Source organism: Falco peregrinus, chromosome 8, assembly GCF_023634155.1.
Source record: "Falco peregrinus isolate bFalPer1 chromosome 8, bFalPer1.pri, whole genome shotgun sequence".
NCBI classification, from domain to species: domain Eukaryota; kingdom Metazoa; phylum Chordata; class Aves; order Falconiformes; family Falconidae; genus Falco; species Falco peregrinus.
The window spans coordinates 25,575,847-25,596,889 of NC_073728.1; the positions used below are offsets into that span (position 1 = coordinate 25,575,847).

General features: G+C 42.6%; 1 protein-coding gene across 1 annotated transcript in view; it reads left to right on the forward strand.

Moving 5' to 3' along the window:
- Nucleotides 1-10,700, forward strand: part of PLA2R1 (phospholipase A2 receptor 1) — a 43,375-nt gene extending 32,675 nt beyond the window's left edge. Inside the window, exons 23-30 of the mRNA XM_055811955.1 lie at nucleotides 103-247; nucleotides 3,246-3,484; nucleotides 3,993-4,161; nucleotides 5,537-5,677; nucleotides 6,086-6,202; nucleotides 6,627-6,803; nucleotides 7,513-7,542; nucleotides 7,769-10,700. Coding sequence (XP_055667930.1) covers nucleotides 103-247; nucleotides 3,246-3,484; nucleotides 3,993-4,161; nucleotides 5,537-5,677; nucleotides 6,086-6,202; nucleotides 6,627-6,803; nucleotides 7,513-7,542; nucleotides 7,769-7,986 — 1,236 coding nt within the window. The 3' untranslated portion in view covers nucleotides 7,987-10,700. The remainder of the gene's footprint in view (nucleotides 1-102; nucleotides 248-3,245; nucleotides 3,485-3,992; nucleotides 4,162-5,536; nucleotides 5,678-6,085; nucleotides 6,203-6,626; nucleotides 6,804-7,512; nucleotides 7,543-7,768) is intronic.
- Nucleotides 10,701-21,043: the final 10,343 nt, after the last annotated feature.

The following is a 21,043-nucleotide window of genomic DNA, read 5'->3' on the forward strand; positions in this document are numbered from 1 at the left end:
AGTGACTTTCAGGTAATTATTCTTCTAAATTTAATGCAATGATTATGCATTGTTTTACACAGTGTCTTTTTAAATTAATGTAAGTTTCGATGTTGATTGCAGAGACAGCGGTATAACAGTGCAAACATTCAAGATCAACTTCCGCTATGTACACTGGTATCAAATAACCCTAATTTTTATTTTACGGGAAAATGGTACTTAGAAAACTGTCAGAAAAATTATGGATTTGTCTGCCAAAAGACTCAGGGTAAGGTTTTATTTTGCTTTGCTTTGCTTCTATTCTCTTTTCTTACTATAATGAATTAATCTTTATTGTCATCTAGAAGCAGCTTGCTATAGGAGTCTGTAAAACCAGGAACATAAAAGTTTTCTAAGATAGTTTGATATTTAGATAGTCTAGCTTTTCACTATTTAATAAATCAATAGCTGTGATGTAGAAGTAATTTCTAAAAAAATGTTCTGTTATTAAGTTCTCTTTCTAACTGAGCTTTCTGTTGCGTATCAGAATCAGGAATAGAGATGAAATTTCATGTGTCTGTCATGGCAGCAGAGTAACCACACAAAATCACAAAAGGCAAAACTGAGGCTATTTTTGATTAAAATATGATTTTTCTAGTTTTATTTGATGGGGGAGGACACAACTTGCAATATTGGATCAGACTCGAGGAATGTGAACAGTGCGGACCAACTGGCTGATCAAATAGAGTTTGGCTTTTCTTTTCACGCTTCTGTAGTTCTGTTACCGTGAAGTTCACTTGCCTGAAGCACGAAGCTTTTGTGGGGCACACGCGTTGTTTGGTTTCCTCAAGCCACGCTCTGGCGCTGCCTCCCGCATCGGGAGCCGCTGGCTTCCCTGGGGCGCTCAGGCAGCTTGGGAGCCCCATCCCAGGGGCTGCCAGCGGGAAGCTGCCAGCACATGTTACCAAAATAGACCAGCGACAAATTATTAACCCTAAAGCAAAGGAGGGAAGTGATCTGAGCCTGTAGGGAGTGTCCTTGGGTGCCTGCTTACTGCGAGGGTGGTTTTATATGGCTCAGCTTTATATAGCACCACTTAGTTAAACCCTGGGTCTAAAGAGACAATCCCCTCCTGCTGGCTGCCTGGCAGGCAGGGAGAGTGAGTTGAGAGGTAGAATAAACAAATACAAGCTTTGGGCAGCGCTCACATGTGGCTTTAGCAAACCATAGCTGTATTTGACATCATTGATTAGTGCTGGAGTAATCCTACACGTAGTGTAGAAAAAATAAATGCATGCATTTTCCTGCTGGTTTGTTTAGTTTACCTCCCCAGTGTTTATTTTTTAACCCTTGCTGCTGCTTCAGACAGATGGCAAAGGCATTAAGAGGCAGGAAGGAGAGCCGCTGCCCCCGGCCAGGCTGCAGGGTGCCTGGGGAGGGATGGGGCTGCAGTGGGTGACCAGGACCCTCCCATGTTCCCTGGTCAGGTGCACGTGAGAGTGGCCGATGGGCCCTGGCCAAAGCACCGTGGCGATGGGGGGGCTGCGCTGTGCCTTGGGCTCGGTGCTGCCCGCCTGCCCCATGCGCAGCAGGGTGTTCCTGGGGGTGAGGGGGGCAGTCCTGCCTCCCTACTGTGACACCCACGGCACGCTCCCAAACCATTGAGCAGCTCAGCTTGCTAATTCAGCAGAAAACACTCTGGTCTTTTCCCCTTCCCCCTACTTGCCCCCTGCCTTCAGCTGATGTCATTTTGTGCCGTTTTTCCAGGCTGCATCAGCCCAATGCAGGGTCAGGCAGGTGCCAGACCTGTGCATGGGTATGTGAGCTGGAAGAGCAGAGGAGCAAGGAAGGGAGAGGTGGGACAGCCTCTTGCTGGCAGTAGTGAACTGCTAAATTTGCTCAAATGTCCAAACAAATGTGTCAGCTCCTGGGAAGATGAGATGGTGCTTTGCTTCTGCTATCCTGCCTGCATTCCATCTTCCCTTTTTTGAATTATTCTCTGTAGGAGGCTAAAATGAAATACACCAGCAGGAGAGCTGAACTGGACTCTGATCTCTTAGGGATGCTTGAGTTGGGATTTTCCTGCACTTCCTGCCTTTTCTTAAACAGTGACACACACTGAAAGCTGGAGCAAAATAGAGTGCTTCAGTTAGCTCAAGAGCATAACTTTTTATTGATTAGAAATTTCTAATTGTAAATGATTTGTGAATGACAAATAATAAATGTGTACTATTTTAATATGCTTGTTAACACTCCTCTCTTAGTCATAATGGGAACCAATTCTAAAACCACTCCACCTCATAGCAGAGTAACCACTTCATTTTGTAATCACAGAGTTTTACAGACAGAAGTAACTTATCCAAACTGACAAAGGGGATTAAAGCTGAGGTATTGCTTTAACAGCCTTGTTTAAAGTATACTGTGAGCATTCATACACATTAGCAAAGGCATTTGCCTCCTCTAGAAAAGCAAGCGCAGCAGCATCACAGACTGGGCTGGGGTGCAGATGGTCTCTGCCTCTTCATTTTTTTTTCTTATGGAAGGCTCTACCTTTTTATATTTCTTAAATCTAAAAACTCCGCTTCTTCCTTTCATTGTTTTGGACATTGATATGTTAGTTTATCATCAAAAACAGATTTAAGTCTCCATGCACAGAGGATTTCTCTTTAAGTGCCAATACTGTGATCCTCTCTGCGTTGGCTCGGGGATTGTACAGATGAGCTCAGGAAGCTCCCGAGCACGCAGTTGTACCATAAGCAAAAGTTTTTCATCCTCTCAGTTGTGCCAGTATAATCACTTGTGAGGTCAGGCTTTCTGCTGTAAACTGAACTTGGAAATTACCCCTTTTTTGACCCATTATTTTTCATAATCTAAATTACATGCGCGGTATCTGGGATAAGAGCACTCTGCAGCCCACTACTATTGGACGTTTGGGATACGTCTAGATCCCAGATGATTTCTTACAGATCTTCAAAGATCCAGTCAGTGGAACTAACTCCATCCAGGGTTCTGGGGGTTTTTTTTGTTGTTTGTTTTTTTTGTGTGTGTGTGAGATACATTAAACTCATTCACTCCTGTGATGAGTTTTGTGCTGTGATGGAATTTCAGATCCTGCTCTAGTAGTCATTGTCTTTTTCTTGTTAAAGCTTACAATGCCTTCCTGAAACCAAGGAGTTTGCAATTTTTAGATTTGTTTTTAAGGATAGTTCTGATTTTTTAGGAGCTATTCTGCTATGTTCAATCTGTGTTAAAAAATAAATAAATCCTTTCTTTCTGTTTAATAACAGACACATCCAGACATGTCATCAATGCATCTGAAATGTACCCTGTGCCAGATACTTTAGAATATGGAAACAGAATGTATAAATTAATACGTGGGAATTTTACATGGTCTTCAGCTTTGAAAACCTGCATGGCAAATGGGGCAGAGTTGGTCAGCATTACGGACCAGTATCACCAATCTTTCCTCACGGTCATTGTGAATCAGCTGGGCTACAACCACTGGATTGGGCTGTTCACTTCGGATGTACGTAGTGCACTCCCTGGCTGTGAATGTGATACCGCCATGGAGTTTTTCCGATAACAAGCTAATGAGCTGTGTCGTTCATTTGAAGTCACGGGAAGTCCTGGGAAGCTTGAGCCCTAACCATTTTTTTGCAACCTAATGTATAAGTCTAATGAGAGCCGCTTTGGTGCTATGACTAATGAAAACTAAAAGCCATAGAAAACATTTAAAAAACAAACAAAAAGTCTCTTGTAGTGTCAGCATTGAAGTGATGTTGTTTCATTTGTAGTGTCTCAACGGCCCAAATAACCACTTGCTGAAAACAGCAGGTTAGATGTAGTGTGTGGTCTCCTAGAAGTAAGTTGGGAGGATCCTTGGGATCTGCCTTTTGTAGATCCTTCTGGATCTACCCAGCCTTTGGAAAAGTAAAAGACATTCTGTAATACCTGGTGAGAATGCCACCAGGAGAAGATGAACTTGTGTGGTGCTAAAGCATATTGGAAAGATAATCTGAAATTTGTTTTGGCAGAACGGGCTTAACTTTGAATGGTCAGATGGGACTAGGTCTTTGTTTACCTTCTGGGAAGATGACGAGTCCCAGGCCTTTGGTAGCTGTGTTTACATGGATACTTCGGGGCACTGGAGGAGTGCCAACTGTGAACGACTTCTGCAAGGAGCAGTTTGCCATGTGCCACCCAGTAAGTCAGAGTTAACCGTTATATGAGATCCTTGCAGCTCCGAATGTGTGTATTGGCAGTGGAAGTGTATGAAAGGAAATTAATTGGCTTGAGGTTGAGCAATGATGATAGTATTATTCAAAACTGAAGTATATTTCTGGCATTTCCTTGCTTTGTCTTCTATTTGTGAAACCATTTTCCCCCCTAAATTATTTGTCATCAGGTCTGGTCCGTAAAAGAACGGAAAGAGAACTTTCACAATAGAAAAGGAACAGGAAGATTACCTAACATGTCTCCTCAGTGAACACTGTATTATCTTTGAAAAATGATGATTGCTAATAACCTAGCTTGAAGGGAAATAAATTCGGTTTGCCACAGTTAACTGGGGGATGGGAGAAGGGAAGCATTTAGAGCAAAATGAAAAATCAGAGGCATATTTTCACTGGTTGCACATAAAAGTTTATTTTGCAACTTTTTTTGTTGTAAAGATAAGAATATTTTCCTGTATCCTAAAATATGTTGAGTTTCCTGCAATACTCTGTCGATTACCTGGGCTTCATCTGAATCTAGAATTCAGGTCTGGAACTGCATTCAGTGCAAGACTGCGGTCTTTGGCAGCATCCAGTTCTCAAAAGAGTTCCTATTTAGTGGTATTGGTCACCAGGGGTTTGCCTGCATTTATTACAGCTTTTGGACCTGTTGAGAAGGAAGCTATTTTGGAATCCTTCAGGACAAAAATTATTCTTGATCGTAGTTTTGTCATGAAGCTGACTGATTTTTCCAATGTGTTTGTCATGTTATGTAATCATATATAGCCTAAGGTTTACTTAATTTTTAAAAAATGTGTTTTGTAGCAAAGTAGGAGGCTTGTGAGACTATAGGTAACGTAGCTGAATCTACTGGGAAGTGATGCTGGGTATCACAAAATGAGCTTGTAGGGTTGGCCTGAGTCAGAGGGGCTCTTTGCTGCAGCACATTGCACTCCAGGGGGGCTGGCAGCTGCTTACGGTGGGAAGCTCTCCTCTGTGCCGTGGTATTTGGCACAAGTTACCTCTGTGGCTTAGAGGAGAGAATCTCTGCAGTCCTTGGAAATCCCCAGCCCTCTGGGAGATGCTGGGCAGCCTGGAATGCTCTGATCTGTACTTTGCTCACAGCACCCTCTGCACATCAGTACCAGTTAGATTGTCCTGATTTGCTGTTGCAATCAAGCAAGGCTTCTGATCAGAAGTAAAACCAGCTTTACTCTTCCAATACAAATATATACTAAATTTTCACTTTGAAAAATAGAGGCATAACCCAATAATGTGTTTATTAGCATTACTGCAAAACTGCACGTGGAATGTTATATTAATGTGTATGTTGTGCCAATAAACCCGTGCTGTTATTTCTATCACAGAAAAGAAACTTACTGCCTATAAAGGCTTATGTTCAGAAAAAACTGTTCCCTGGATCAAATTCAAAAACAGTTGCTACAGCTTTTCCACAGTTCTGCAGGGCACAAGTTTTGATACTGCATATGAAGTCTGCAAAAATCAAAGTAAGTGATTATTTTGTAGCTGCAAAATATCTTCCTAATATCTTAAAAAAAATACGTGTTTTCTGAACTGGCTGAAATAATGTCGTGTGTTTTCTCTAGTTCATGATAACGATAGTGAAGCTCATAAGCCAACTATGAAACTGTTGTTCCTTTCCTTGTGAAAATACTGATTTCTGAAAATACACATAAAATTATTTTTTCCCCTTCAAACTTGTTTTAGAATCATGTAAGAACAGTTTTATATCATGCTGAACATTTTCACGTTAATTGCAAATTTAAGAACTTACAATGCATAACCAGACTTCTCAAGGTTTTCAGTTAAGGCTTATAATACTAACTTTTTGAAATGCAATGTTTTATTTTAATCACATGGATTGTTTGAAAATTTGTTCTGTGTTTAATTTATAGGATCAAATCTTCTGACTATTCAAGATGAAGATGAAAATGCCTTCATTTTGGAAGAATTGCACAGTTTTGGTTATTCAGTGCAAATGGTTTGGTTGAACATCCTGCTTGTTACAGAGAGTAAGTTTTGAGTGGAAGAGAACTGTTTGTAAGAACCTGGTTTGTTTTTTTGTCATTTTAATGTTAGTGTACCTATCTTCCAAAACCCTTGTTACTTTTTGAGATTTTTTTTCACTGCTTATGACCTGTTTATGATGCAGTAAAATCAGCCAAGCTTTCTGTAATCGTTACTTGTTAGTATTCTGAAAACTCATTATGTATGCATGCATGTGAATCCCTTTGTTCTTAAAGAAGCACTACAGGCCACCTTCTGTGTCAAATGCATAGGTTGTTTATAAATCCTGCAAGGAAAAAAAAAGGTAATATAGTGGCCAAGCAGACAAAGTACAGTATTTTTTTTTATGTGAGGGTAAGTGCAACTGAAACAGAGATATTTATCAAAATACTATGCTATTTTATAATGATTTATAACTTATGCCCTTAGATGAGACAATCTCCTGGCTTGATGGCTCTCCCTTAAATTATTCTAACTGGGGCATCAGGGAGCCTGAATTTGATCATCTCAAAGGGAATTTTTGTATCAGCCTGAGGACCACAGATGGAGTCTGGCAATTATCTCCATGCAGAGAAAAAAAAGGTTTTGTATGTAAAATGGATGCAGGTATGTGCTTCCATGAAAGAAGGTGGTTGTGTCCTTATAACCATTGTTTAAAATGTTCCTTGTTGCTTGTTTACTTGCTCTTGGTTTTCATTTAAATAATTCTGTCCCTTGGGATTAGAAAAAATACTTACAAAAAACCCAGTCAGCCAGGGTAACTTTCTTTTGAGGAGCCTGGGCAGCTGTTGTGTTATCGCTGACTGCGGTATGACTTTCCGTTGTATGGGCGAGCCATGTGCAGACCACCAGGCTGACCCACAGACCTCACAGCATGGGCAGGTGCAGCCTGGGAGAGCTGCACGGACACCGTGTCAGTAGGAACGTGGGTCTGTGAGAGAGCTGAAGTGTTTCCAGAGTCCACCCAAAATGCCTGAGTCACTGTTGGACTCAGCTGCTAGGTTAATCTGCTGCTGCACAGTCCCGCTTCTGCATTTCTGCTTTAAAAAGTGGGTTTAAATAGTGCTGTTCATCCTTGCCCAAATGTCAATTAATATGTTCCGCCAAATGTAAGGGATTTTAGCTAACAGGTTAGGTCAAGTTTAACTTGGCCAGTTGGAATCCCATTGACATGGTTCCAATTAAACAAAGAACAGCCTGCCCTTGCATGGCTTTGGGTAGGTTATCTTCTCGGTATCAATTTTACAGTGAGTATATATAGCAACTTTTGTTAGCTCTGTGGGTAATTTTATGACAGTTCTGGGTTCTATTTCAGATATCAATGCAACAGAACCATCTGAAAAAGGTAAGTTCCTTCTATACTTTCTTAATTTTTTTTTAGAAGCAGTAATAACACATTTTGAGCCAATACTTTGTGAAGTAACATTTTTCACTGTTAAACCTATAATTTAAAATGCGTGACTTATAAGGAGTAATAATGTTTTCCATAAAACATCTGTATGTTTATATTTAGAGTTATCTATAATTATAGCTATATCTGCTTAGTAACAATTTCTGTCCTTCCCTTATAGCATCATACCGTGGGCTTGTGGCTCTGGCTGTTCTCGTGACGCTGGTGATGTTGGCTGCCATTTCCCTGTTTCTGTGGTGCCTGCACAAACAGAATAACGAGCTCTTCCGCAGGATACTGTGGGTCAGAAATGCCTATTTGCCACAGATTAACGCTGATGTTCCTGCTCTGGAAGAAAGCATCCTCATTTCTGATTTTGAGAGAAGTGACGACAATTAATTCATCAAAAGTAGCAAGTGGTCATTGTCTTCTGTGTGAAACTCTGTGATCTTCTCGGGAGTCCCTTGGGGCACCCGTGTTCAGAGGAAGCCTTGTAGCCATTGGTGTGAATGCCACAGGGGCTCCCTACCCTGGAGAGCTTTTGCTTTGTGGCAGGATGAGGTGAGGACACAAGGCAGAACCATGGAAAAATTGTCTTCTCGGGGACAAGCCAGGAACTGAAAATACTCCCACACCATAAACCTCCAGCCTCTCACATGGAGCAGTCGTGTCTGAGGCCCCACAGCCATGGGCATTTTCATGCAACTTTTTCCTTCATGGACATTTGGGCTTTTGTGTTTTGGTTTTTTTACATTGCAGAATCTGCTCATGAGCCAGCATTAGAATTTGGCCTTGAATTTAGGAGCTCTAAAACATTTTCCGAGGTTTATGGGGTAGGGGTTTTTTTCTTAATAGCCATTCCTTCTGCAAACTGAACAGTTATTTTTTCAGACAGAGGATTCTTGCCAGGCAGATTTCCAGTGAAATCACTTTTGACTTGGGAGTGCCAGAGTTCTGGTGGTTTGACCCACGATGCTTAGTTCACATTAGAAAATAAATTAGTCTAGCGATATAATGGCATATGGGCTTTGTCATCCTGAAGTTAATATATTTGAGATGCATCCAGCAGCCTGTTAATGATTTAACCGTGTGATCTCTCACCTGAGTTATTTTAGAAATGGAATGCCATCAACCTCATTTAAAGATATTTTTGGGCAGTATCTGTTCAAGGAAAACAACCTCTTATAAATCTTGCTGAAGTTATGGTAATAAATTGTTTTACTGTTCACCTACAGTATTTCTGCAGTATTCATGTATGCTCCTCTGAGACCCTGCTCTCGGCAGCTAAGGACAATGTGTGAGGGAGCCACATTGCTGTTCCCAAAGGGTGCTATAGTCCTATAACCCCATGTAGCAGACCCTCAGGACACTTTTCACTTTCAGCGTTTGTACGAAGGTGCTAATGAAGGAGATGATTCCACAGGCCAGCTGGGCTGCAGGCTGGCGGCTGTGAAGGACCCGGCGCGGGTCTCTGCACTACCTCAGTTACAGGGGCCCGGGACAGCATCGCCTGCTCTCCGTGGGACTTCCACCACCCTAACCAGTCCTCCACCCACGCCTCTGAAAATACCCGGGAGATTTTCAGGGATTTTATTTTTTGTTTTTATTGCAGCATGGAAAAACAAATGGTTAGTCACGACAAGTTACTTTGGAATGGATTTACTGTGCCTTCAGTCATCTCTTAAAGCTGCTGCAAAGGGCTGCAGTTATTGTTAGGTTTGTTGGTTTGTTTGTTTTAAGATGACTCATTGTAACAATTTTGCAAAAGCCCTAAGACAGAGGAGGTATGTTCCTCAGAATTAAGCAAGCAGCCAAGGCCAACTGAAATGTTTTTACACACTATTTGTGCATGTGCACAGGAATGTATGACTGCCTTTTAGTTAGATTTCACGTGGCCAATTCTAGAAACAAAAATTGCCTGTTCTTGTCATGATTATGTATAGGGCTATTTTAAAAAATTGTTATTACATAGACTATTTCTGTGCTGGTTTACAGAACCATTCAAAATGTCAAAGAGGCTGCAGATGATTTTCATGCCAATATTATTTTCAATTTACTGTTTCAAATAACCTCTATGGGTGTAGCTATCACAAGTTCTCTAATCTGAGATTTTTTCCATCATATAAAATATAAACAGCTTTTCTGTGTATATTTTGTCTAATGGCTTGACCCCATACATTAGTGTTCAGTAATGTTTTAGAAACTCAAACGTTTAGTCCTCTAGATTTGTCTATGGGACTGTTTTTATGTGAAGTCCACTATCAGAATTTGTGTACTGCATCTTTTGAGTGCAATTCCCAAATAATCTGCTGTTGATATGTATGAACTGTGATAGCTTCTTTACCACCAAAAGAAAAGGAAGAAAAAAGGGTGTGACCATCTCTCCCTTCCCCATGAGAATGTCGCCTATTTAAACTACAGTTGGAGGAACTTACACCAACAAATCCCTTTCATCGCATTCACTGACAAGTGTGTAGAAGCTGCCTTCCTGCAGCACCTGCAAGCACAGTGGCTTGGCAAGGTGCTTTTTGTTTGCTAGAGCAAGCCGTGTCATCTCCAAGGACATGTATTTATCAGACTATGATGCTGTTATACCAGTTATGCAGGCTCTTGTCGCATTTTGATGTGGTTAATGAAGGTGTATTTTTTTTCCAGAAAACTTGACATAAGCATTTAATCAATTTTCCTTGAGGTATGTTGTAATCTTTTAAATATATTTGAAGGGCTGTGGTATAATATAGTGATCACTGATTATAACATCGACTCCGATGTAAATGATCTTGCATTAAGGGAAAAATAGTTCAAGCGGTGTTTTCTTCCTACTTTGAAAGGGGTTTGAGGGAACAGATCCTTAAATATTTATTTTTAAGTCTTTTATCATTTAACTTTTATAATTGCAGGTATTACTCACTCAAGAGTGTAATCACTGATTGTTTCTAGTCTTCATTCTGGATTTTGTTACCCATAGCTTTCATTTGTTTTCCCTTAATCAGAGGTCCTTCCATACTGTTCCTGAACGGAGTATGTGGAGACTCTTTTTACTGCTGACCTTGATGATATCGGCTGTGAGATTCACTGTATTATTTCAACTGGAAGATTAAAGTGTGAATAGTAATTTTCTGTGCTGTAATTCTTCTTCCTGAATCTTTCCCCAGCTTTAATTAGTTGCCAGGCTTTAGTGTCTCGTAACAGCAGTCCCCAGGCTTCACACCAGGTCATCCTGGTAGGAGAGGGACAGCTGCACCAGCCTGCTCTCTGGCTACATGGCTGGACCTAGACCTGGGCACTGCAGACAGTCTCCACACACGTGGTGGTCCCAGCGTTTCCCAAGGCGTGGATGAGGATGCCCCAGGACGTGTGTGCATAAGGTGCGGAGAGGAGGAAGGAGCCACAGCACCATTAGTGAGGATGATGGATGGGAGCATGGCGATGATGCACAGATATTCTTCCAGCCTATTGCCTGTTCCCTGCAGCCCTGGGAGCTGGGGCACCAGGGATGAGTGATGGGCTGGAGGAGTTTTCCTGCTGGACTGTGGAGGCTGTGTTGTGTGGGAGCCCGTTCATTTCTGCCACAAACATTGCAGAGATACACCGAAGTGCTTCCCATGCCCAAGAACTAGGTTCACCAGAGCCTGAGCTGGCAAATGAATGTTGGTGGTTTCCTCTGCTGTGCTAGCCTCTTCGCATGTGTTTACTGAAAGGGAAGCGTTAGATGTTTTCATAGCACCTCCATGCTTGGGGGATGGAAGGGTATCCCCATCAGAGATAGATACATTCAGACCAACATCTGACAAGCATGTCTGCCAGATATTAGGGTTTGGAAAAAATCCATGTGCTTATTTTTGCAGACTGTATTCCAGGAGAAAATTTACCTCCTGATCCCTTTAGCAGTCCTTGGGAAAGTAGTCCCAGGGAAGGAGATGCCTGGTGCAACTGTCACATCCCAACTGGACTGGAGCCTGCAAAGGGGACGTATGCATGGCGGAGATGTCCAGCATGACCCGGCAGAGCGAAGGGTTGTGGCACAAGGCTGTAAGTGGGCAACATGATACCTATGCAGCCCTTTCTAGCTGTGCCTCTCCTGGGTGCAGTGCTGCCTTTCTTTGCGTAGGGATACTCCTCTCGTCACAGACACAGTTTGTGGCTGGGTCGCGACAAGGAAGGAGCTATGGGGCCACTTGAAATCTGCGCAGTACACTCCAGAGGGAGTGTAGGGAACAGAAGGTTTCCTCACACTCTGAGAGACTTGACCAGCTTTGGTTCCCAGGGCACCATCGCACAAATTCCTGTTTAATTTAGCCCCCGCTATTTTTTTTCATCATGTTGCCTCTCTCTTAGTGTAGTAACAGGCATCCTCAGTCTCGTGTAATAATAAACCCACTGTAATGAAATCTGTGGCATACCTTTCCTCCAGGGCATTTGTATATAAGCAGAATTTTTTGGTTAAAAGCTAAATTGCACATTCAGCAACTAGGCTCTGAATTGTCAGCTAAAAAAAAAAAGAAAAAAGCCTCTTCTTGAGCTATAATAATAAAATATTTCCTTTGGTAATCACTGGAATGTTGGTTTTAAACCCCTGCAGGCCAGTGCTGGTCTCTTACAATCTGATGCAGCCCTCGTGTAAGTAACCATCAGGAGCAAATTGACTGGCGTTAGGTGTTCTGAGGTGACGTGAATTATGGTTGCTCTTGGTGCTTGGAAAACAGTCAGTCTCGGTTAGGCCAGTAGATGGTAGTGGTACACACAGGGCTGAAAAATGAGCTGTGCGAGATCAGAGGGATCTTCTCCGGATCCTTTAGAAGTTTAATTATACAAGCAGCAAAACTCCCAAGTCGCAGGACTGCAAATATCAGTGTCAGTTCTTAGCCATGGCCACAACATTACAAAGCTGTGTTACGATGGCTTTCTGAGTCTCAGTGTTCACTCTCAACAGCTTTCATGGGATGCACTGAAATGCTCAGAATGGGATAATGCAAGTCCTTACGTTGGTCTGTGGGGTTTTCTTTTGTTTGGTGAGTGATGGGAAAATCCACGTGGGTTCCTGAGTACTAAATAAATAAGTAAATGTATCTGCATGGTATGTTTTTGTTCTGATCCCTTTGATGGAAAGGTAATCCACAGAAAATGCTTCAGCCAGGTCTCTTTATTGTAAACGCATTTGTTTTAAAGTTTTATTTCTTGACTATATCAATGCAGGCATTTATTTATTAATTTACATGGCAAAAAGGAAAATGAAGACATAGAAATTAAAATTATTAGACATTTTAGGCATCCATTGCATAAGCAATCATTCCATAGCACTGCTGAAAGCAGATTTAGTTTCTCCTTCTCTCAATTTATTCTGTAAGTTGCTCAGACCGTAAGAGTTGCTGATCCCTTTCTGTTTCCAATATCTTTACGCAGGATGGCCGTGATTTGGATTCTAATCTTAGAAACTTAACCATAAAAAAAAGGACATTGAGAATCATTTTGTACTAAAGCCTCACTTGAAAGTCTTACTTTTTATAATCTTGTTTCCTTATACTGCAGCTTTTCCAGACTTTCCCGATCCTTCTGTGACAAAGCCGCTGCCGTCGCCCAAGGAAGCGTACTAGACCCAGCCTGCCGCCGTGCTCACAACTAACACTGTGGTAATTTATAACCACTAGAGTGATTCTCAACTGCAATCATTTCCAAAAGTGCACCGCTAGATAATAGCAAAGCTGCTTCTACCACCATTGTCTTTTATTTCTGATGCTTATTTTTGTTTGTCGGCTCGTTGCTATTGTAACAAATCCTACTCTTTTCTCAACCACAGCTGACAGACTAAATCTTCGCTGCCGTTCTCAGAAGTAAAGGCTTCAAAACATAGTTTTAGTGAGAACAGCAGCTAAACTTGTAGATGCAAGATAAATCTTGACATGCATAGCGGGCTAAAAGCTGTTGTCCTCCACATGCCAGCACAGGAAAAGAGGGAAGGCTTTTTCTCTGAATCACGCACGTAAAGACCCAACTGACAACCCACATCCCACAGGGCGGCCAGTGCGCAGCTGATGGTAGTCGCGGGGTGCTGGAAGGCCACCCCACTGCCTCTGGGTTGACCAGTAGAATGCAATAGCTGGGTCAATGGCTCAGACCATACACTGGAAAAACAAAACTATCCCTGTATCTTTTCAGATTTTTATAGATGGATGTGCATCTTAAGAAATTAAAAGTTTCCATTTATGCTGCACAAAAAACCCTCTGTATTTTTTCTTTTAGTTTTTTAGTGAATACTGAAAATGATCCTATCAAGTACATTCTTCTTTTGAAGCTATTTATTTGGGTCATTTGTTTTAAAGCGTGATCTTAGGCCTCTGAACGCAGCCATAACCTGATTAAATCTGCTTTGCCACTTCTTTGTCCCCTAACCTTTGCGTGTGTTACAGGTGAGAAGCCCCTGGAAAGCCCTTGCTGGAAGCCAAAAGCAGGTTTGCATGGAGCTGGTCAAGGACAGACTCCTTCATCAGCAGTTTTGGGCTGCATGGCTTCACTGACGCTGGATTTGGGACTCCATCCCAAAGCTTGATGCTCCCCAGGTTCATTCAGGTATGCAAGCAGAATCCCTAACGCTGCTTATTGCCAATGAACTGGAATACATAAACATTTAGTACAAAGTAAAAGAACGTTCTAAGAAGTCGTGGAAGGCTTCATTTGTTATGGTCCTAGCACAGGTTACGCATAATTCTGGTTTATCTGTACTGGTTTCTTTTGGAAGTTTCTGCTGCTGCTAGCAGGCTTACCTGTTACATATGTGAAGTCTGACACCTACCTAAATGCTTACTTGACATAGGCATTATTTTTTCTGGTATTTAATACTGAAGAATATCAGGTTTCTTTCTGAAAAGGTAAGAAGGTAATGTTTGTGCTGCTGCACATCGTGTCCTGCTGGTCCTGTGGGATGAAAATTATGTAGATAGGCAAATTGAATTACTTTAAATATTGTTTCAAAAGCAAATACTGAAGATGGAGTCGTACATATAGGACACATTGTGGCTATAAACAAATGGGACACATTGTGGCTATAAAAAATGTAAGGTACCATTCAGTAAAATGTGGAAATGCATCAGAACAGTTCCAGGAGGCTTTCCATTTGGAAAGGACAGATTAATAGAATACCTACAGAAAGAGCAACCACTTTACCCTTTAAAATGCACACATTTGCAGCACAGAGAAACTCCAGCCAGTGAGTCCGATTCATTGGTGCCCAAATTAAATGCCTCTATGCAAACGCATGTAGCATGGGGCGTAAACCAGAGGAGTTAGAGATGTGCACATGCCTGCAGGGCTGTGATCTTACTGGCCTCACTGTGACATGGTGGGATGGCTCCTATGGCTGGAGTGTTGGGATAGAAAGATACAGGCTCTTTAGGAAGAAAAGGCAGAGGAGATGAGGAGGGAGTGTTGCCCTCCGTGTCAGTGACCAGCTGGAGTGCATGGAGCTCCACCTGGGGATGGACGAGAAGCTGACTGAGAGGTTATGGGTCAGGATTGAAGGGAGGGTAGGGACAGGTGACATTATGGTGGGGGTCTGCTATGGGCTGCCCAACTAGGAAGACCGAGCAGATGAGGCCCTCTACAGACCAGTAAGAGCAGCCTCTTGTTCACAAGCCCTGGTCCTCATGGAGGACTTCAGCCACCCTGATATTTGTTGGAGGGACAACACACCAGGGCACAAGCAATCCAGGAGGTTCCTGGAATGCATTGATGATAACCTCCTTCTCCAAGTGCTAGAGGAGCCAACAAGGAGAGATGCTAGGCTGGACCTTGTTCTCACCCACAAGGAGGGGCTGGTGGGGAATGTGAAGCTCAAGGGCAGCCTTGGCTGTAGTGACCACAAAATGGTGGAGTTCAAGATCCTTAGGGCAGTGATGAGGGCACACAGAAAGATCACTACCATGGGCTTCAGAAGAGCAGACTTTGGCCTCTTCAGGGATCTGCCATGAAGATAAAGGGATAAAGTCCTGAGAAAGAGGGGCCCAAGAAAGCTGGTTAATATTCAAAGATCACCTCCTCCAAGCTCAGGAGTGATGCGTCCCAACAAAGATAAGTCAGGCAAAAATACCAGGAGGCCTACATGGATAAACAAGGAGCTCCTGGGCAACCTCAAACACAAAAAGGATGGCTAGAGAGGGTGGAAACAAGGACAGGTACCCTGGAAGGAATACAGAGAAATTGTCCAAGCAGCAGGTTAAGAAAGCTAAAGCCCTGATAGAATTAAAGGTGGCTGGGGACATCAAGGGCAACAAGCAAAGCTTCTATAAGTATGTCAGTGATAAAAGGAAGACTAGGGGAAATGTGAGCCCTCTCCAGAAGGAAATCAGACACCTGGTTACCCAGGACTTGGAGAAGGCTGAGGCACTCAATGACTTTTTTGCCTCAGTCTTCACCAGCAAGTGCTCCAGCCATACAGCCCAAGTCACAGAAGGCAAAGGCAGGATCTGGGACAATGAAGAGCCACCCACTGTAGGAGTAGGTCAGGTTTGAGATCATCTGAGGAACCTGAAGGTTCACATGTCTGTGGAGCCTGATGAGACACATCTGTGGGTCCTGAGGGAACCAGTAGATGAAGTGACTAAGTTGCTGCCCATCACATTTGAGAAGTCATGGCAATCCAGTGAAGTTCCCACACACTCAAAAAGGGGAAACGTAACCCCCATTTTTAAAAAGGGAAATAAGGAAGACCAGGGAAACTACAGGCTGGTCAGTCTGTCCTGCACATGGGTTGGGGCAATGCCAAGCACAAGCCACGGGCTGGTGGAGAACGGATTGAAAGCAGCCCTGAGGAGAAAGACTTGAGTCTGTGGATGAGGAGCTCAGCGTGGCCTGGCAATGTGCACTTGCAGACCAGAAAGCCAACCGAATCCTGCGCTGCATCAAAAGAAGCGTGGCCAGCAGGTCTTGTGAGACCCCACCTGGAGTACTGCGTTCAGCTCTGGAGCTTCCAGCATAAGAAGGACACAGACCTGCTGAAGCAAGCCCAGAGGAGGGCCACAAAGGTGATCAGGGGGCTGGAGCACCTCTCCTATGAAGACAGGCTGAGAGAGTTGGGGTTCTTCGGCCTGGAGAAGAAAAGGCTCCAGGGAGACCTTACTGCAGCCTTCCGGGGGACTTTACAAGGCCATGTAGTAATAGGACAAGGGGGAATGGCTTTAAGCTGAATGGCAATAGATTGATATTAGATAATAGGAAAAAATTCTTTACTGTGAGGGTGGCAAGACACTGGAAGAGGTTGCCCAGGGCAGTTGTGGATGCCCCGTCCCTGGAAGTGTTCAAGGCCAGGTTGGATGGAGCTTTGAGCAACCTGGTCTGGTGGAAGATGTCCCTGTCCATGGCAGGGGGGTTGGAATGAGAGGATCTTTAAGGTCCCTTCCAACCCAAACCATTCTATGATTCTATGAAAACAGTTGTAGTATAAATAGCAGAGTGGCTTTTCCCTATGTGCCATACTCAGGAACACAGCTGACATTAGTTTTATCACTGCAGGGTCCTGGAGTTCCTTGCCCCACTGAACATGGTGCTTCTGGAGTGTATGCACCGTATGGCGGGGTGTCCCAGTGTAGTTAAGTTGTGGAAGAGAAAAGGAAAGCAAATACGGGCTCCCTTCTCCACCTTGTCCTTGACCATCCATCCTCCTCTGACCTTCCAGAATCTAGTCCGGGTTGATGATTTGCATTGTAACTATTGCTATTTACATATAAATTTGCTGCATTCTTGCATGGTTGAAAGAATTTAAAGTGCAAGTTGGGTGAACCGCAGCTACTTTTACAGGTTGCTTGGACACTTGCTCTGATGTAGCAGAAAGAAAACGCTCGTGGAAGGAAAGATAAGGGAAAGCTGATGGCTGGTGAAAGCAAAAGTGTAAAGAGAAGAGGGATCAGCTATTCCTACTAGTTGGGAAGACTACAACAAAGAGTAACTGATTGATACCACAGCAGGAAATATGTGATAGATAACCATGGGAATAATAAGCAGCCAGCATAAGTGGTAGGGTCATGTTCAATGGTAGTGTGCACTGTTAAATTGGATAACTGTGATTTAGAAATAAACAAATCAGTCCACCACCACTGCTGGGGAATAGATTCACAATGCTGCTGGATGGCACTTACAGCTCAACCTGAGTAAAGTAAGCAAGCTTGACCTGAAAATACTGGTGTTTGTGGGACTGCTGATACATCACCCCACTGCCTTCTAGCCCAGAGCTAGCTTCTAGCCTTCTGACCCACACACGTGTTCAACAGCCAGAATTTAGCATCTCTGTGGACACAATTTCCATGCAACTGGGATATGGGAAACACCTCTGGTTAAATTTGTGGTCTGCCCCAGAACAGAAAGAGACAGTTCTGAAATGAGAAAAGCTGAATCATCCAGTTCCTCTGCTGCAGCTGCCAGTGGGACACAGGCACCCAATCTGCCCTGGGTACCTAAAATACACATCCAAGGTAAAGGAAGTGAAGGCCCAGATTGTCTACATGAAAAACACAAAAATAAAAAGATACATGCAAAAAAGAAAAACTTGTTTGTTTTTTTGTTGTGTTTGTTGTTTTTTTTTTTTAATAAACTCTCTTTGGTTTTGGTTTTGGTTTCCCCCAAGAGAAACCACAGACCCAGCTGATCAGACACCTGATGATCTGTTTACTTGGGTTGTCCTCTGAAGGTGTCTCTGTGATGTACCTTTGAGTGGTTCAGTTGCCCCAGCAGGTGCAGAGCTGGACCTCAGCTGGGGACAGCCTGCTGGGAGAAGCAGCAGCCCTCACTTCTGTGCAGGAGGCGGCAATGTCTCCTCTGCCGTAGCGTTAGTGGAAACGGCAACTTCCTGCACAGCAGCCGCCTGGTTGGAGGCACTGAGATAGGACTGACTTTACAGGGCAGCTTTTGGCAGGCTTACAAATATCTTTTCCTAGCTCCATGTGGGTCTGCTGGAACATATCTGTGGCCAAATCTGGTTCAAGAGCTGCTGGATAGGCTGTAAAGCCCATGTTGCTCAAAGCAAAGCCATAAGCTGTGAGAACAGGCAGGAATGGTTGATCCCAGTTCTACCAGGATCATGAAATCATTAAAATTTTCCCTTTTGAAATTGGACGCATTTAATCCATTTGGATAACAAACACCAGAAAGAAGAAAATTAATTCTGACATGGACATTCCTCAGTCTTTCTGGAAATGGTGTTTAAACAGAGCCGTAACACAGCTAGGAGGTTTTCTGCCTCTGGAGACACAGGAACGGTCACGGGATGCTGAAAAAACCTGGAGCCCCCAGAAAGCCCAGATTGGAGCGTGTTCCCAAATAGAAGGGCACCCAAAACAGATCCAAAACTTAACCTAAGGTGCACAGTGCTATGTCAGTGCCAGTGTTTATTATTCTTATGACTGCATTTTAAAGCAATTGTTCTTTTGATCCACACTAACTGCTGGTCAGGGAAAGAAAAATAAAGCTTACATAGAAAATAATGAAATTTTCTGGCTAGAGGCCAAAACTTCACAAGAGAATACTGAAGCCTAGTATGTTTTGTTTGATGTCTTTGTTTCTGATAGATGTTGACCGAATTCAGCGGGATGACGGCACTTTGAACAAAACCAGCTGGGGAAGTCCATTTGCTAGTTATTAACCCTTTAGGGAACAGACTGAGTTGGAAATATGCATATGAAATTCTGGGAAAATATGAAAAATAATGTAGATCTCTTTGGAAAAGAAATACATACACGGTTGATTTTATTTTTAGCAGAAAAGGAGAAGACAATTGTGAATATATGACTAAATTTCTCAAGATGAATAACAAATCAGTCTTAGACTTGTTTTCTCCCTGTAGTAAGATTCAACAGTCCTGAGGCTGAAATATGTCTAACATTAAGGGATGACTTTAGGAAATGAAGAGAAGTTATATCTTTATTGTGATATAAATCATAGAGGAGGAAAAAAAGACTGCTGTCAGCCTCTTGATCACTCTGCAATAAGGAAAGGGGGGATGTTGAAAGCTGTAAAGAGGAGAGGAGCATCAAACTGCATACTGTGCCTTAGAAAATTATATTCAAAAGCTACTGTGATAAATATTCAGACACTTAATGTGAAAATATAAATAGCAAAAGGGGGAGAAAAAAAGCATAGTGGTCTTTGGACAGTAGGCTCTGCTATGACATATTTATATCTCACTCTACCTGGATGCTCTAAACGTTCCTCTATAACCTGGCCAGAGAGGTGGATATACAGTATGTGCAGGGTTTTTTTCCCCTGCTTCAGGTGTTTTAGGTATAGAAGAATGGAAGTCTTAAAATATGGGCACTACATCAAATTCCAGTGCGGTTCAGTGTTTAACTTGTGGCCAGTCTTAGCTATAACTATAGCATGAAATGGAAACAGATAAAAGAGATTAAAGGAAAACAATATCCTGGTACAAAAAAAGCAACCCAAAGATGGGAGAAGGAAAGAAATTTAGGAACAACTTTCACCATTTACTTAATATTGGAGCTCTTTTCTTGCTTGATACATTGGTTGCAGCACAGAGACATCTGCTGTTAGCAAGTAAGTGCCAAAATAGATGTAGCAGAATGCATTATTGTTTAAAACAAACAGATCATGTGGGATGCTGAACTGATTTTTGTTTTCTTCCCCATAATTCAGCGTGTAGTAATTTTAGATTCAGATCGTTAGAGAAAAATCTTATTATTGTTAAAGCTGAATTGTTTAACAATTAATTTGATATCAGAGATGTGCATATCTGACTTTTTAATGCTGTAGGTGGTATTACAAGCTTAGCTAAAGTCCTATCCAGTAGGCCATACAGTAGCTGGTGAAGTACCTTCTGAACTTGTCCATTCTCTGATTAATTGCAACTATCTTTATTTGCTTTCATATAACGTGTGTGTGTGTGTGTGTGTGTGTGTGTGTGTGTGAGACCATGAATAAGAGTCTTAGTATGTTACCATACACTTTGAGTTTAGGGGGGAAATCCACACATTTGCAGAGAAATTAATGCAAAAGGGACCCAACCCTGACTCCTGCTGGTGAAGTGCCATTTTTATGAGATGCCTTAGATTGTGGGTCCTGCTGCTTTCATCCTCCCATCGTAAGAAAACAAGCTTCTAACCAAGCAAATAAATCCAACAGATGGAATATTCAAGATGTGTAGGCATGCATTGCTGTTTCTTTGCTTAGGCAGTTACAATACTAATAACAAAGTAGCCAAATGAAATCAGAGCAATAGTCAGTCACTGAATCTGTGGATCAGCCAGTCTTTATTTCTCTATTTCAGAGAAAAACTGGGCAAAGGAGAAGCTGTGTGTTTTACTTGTGCTGTTTGGTGGCAGGCATAGGATTTACCTGATGCTGGGAGCTGGGGAGGTCCAGTCTCTGTTTCTTGGCTTTACTACTATCACTGTGTCATCTTGGCTGACCCACCTGTTTTTCACTTTGAGTATTCCACACATAAAATGTGGGGCGG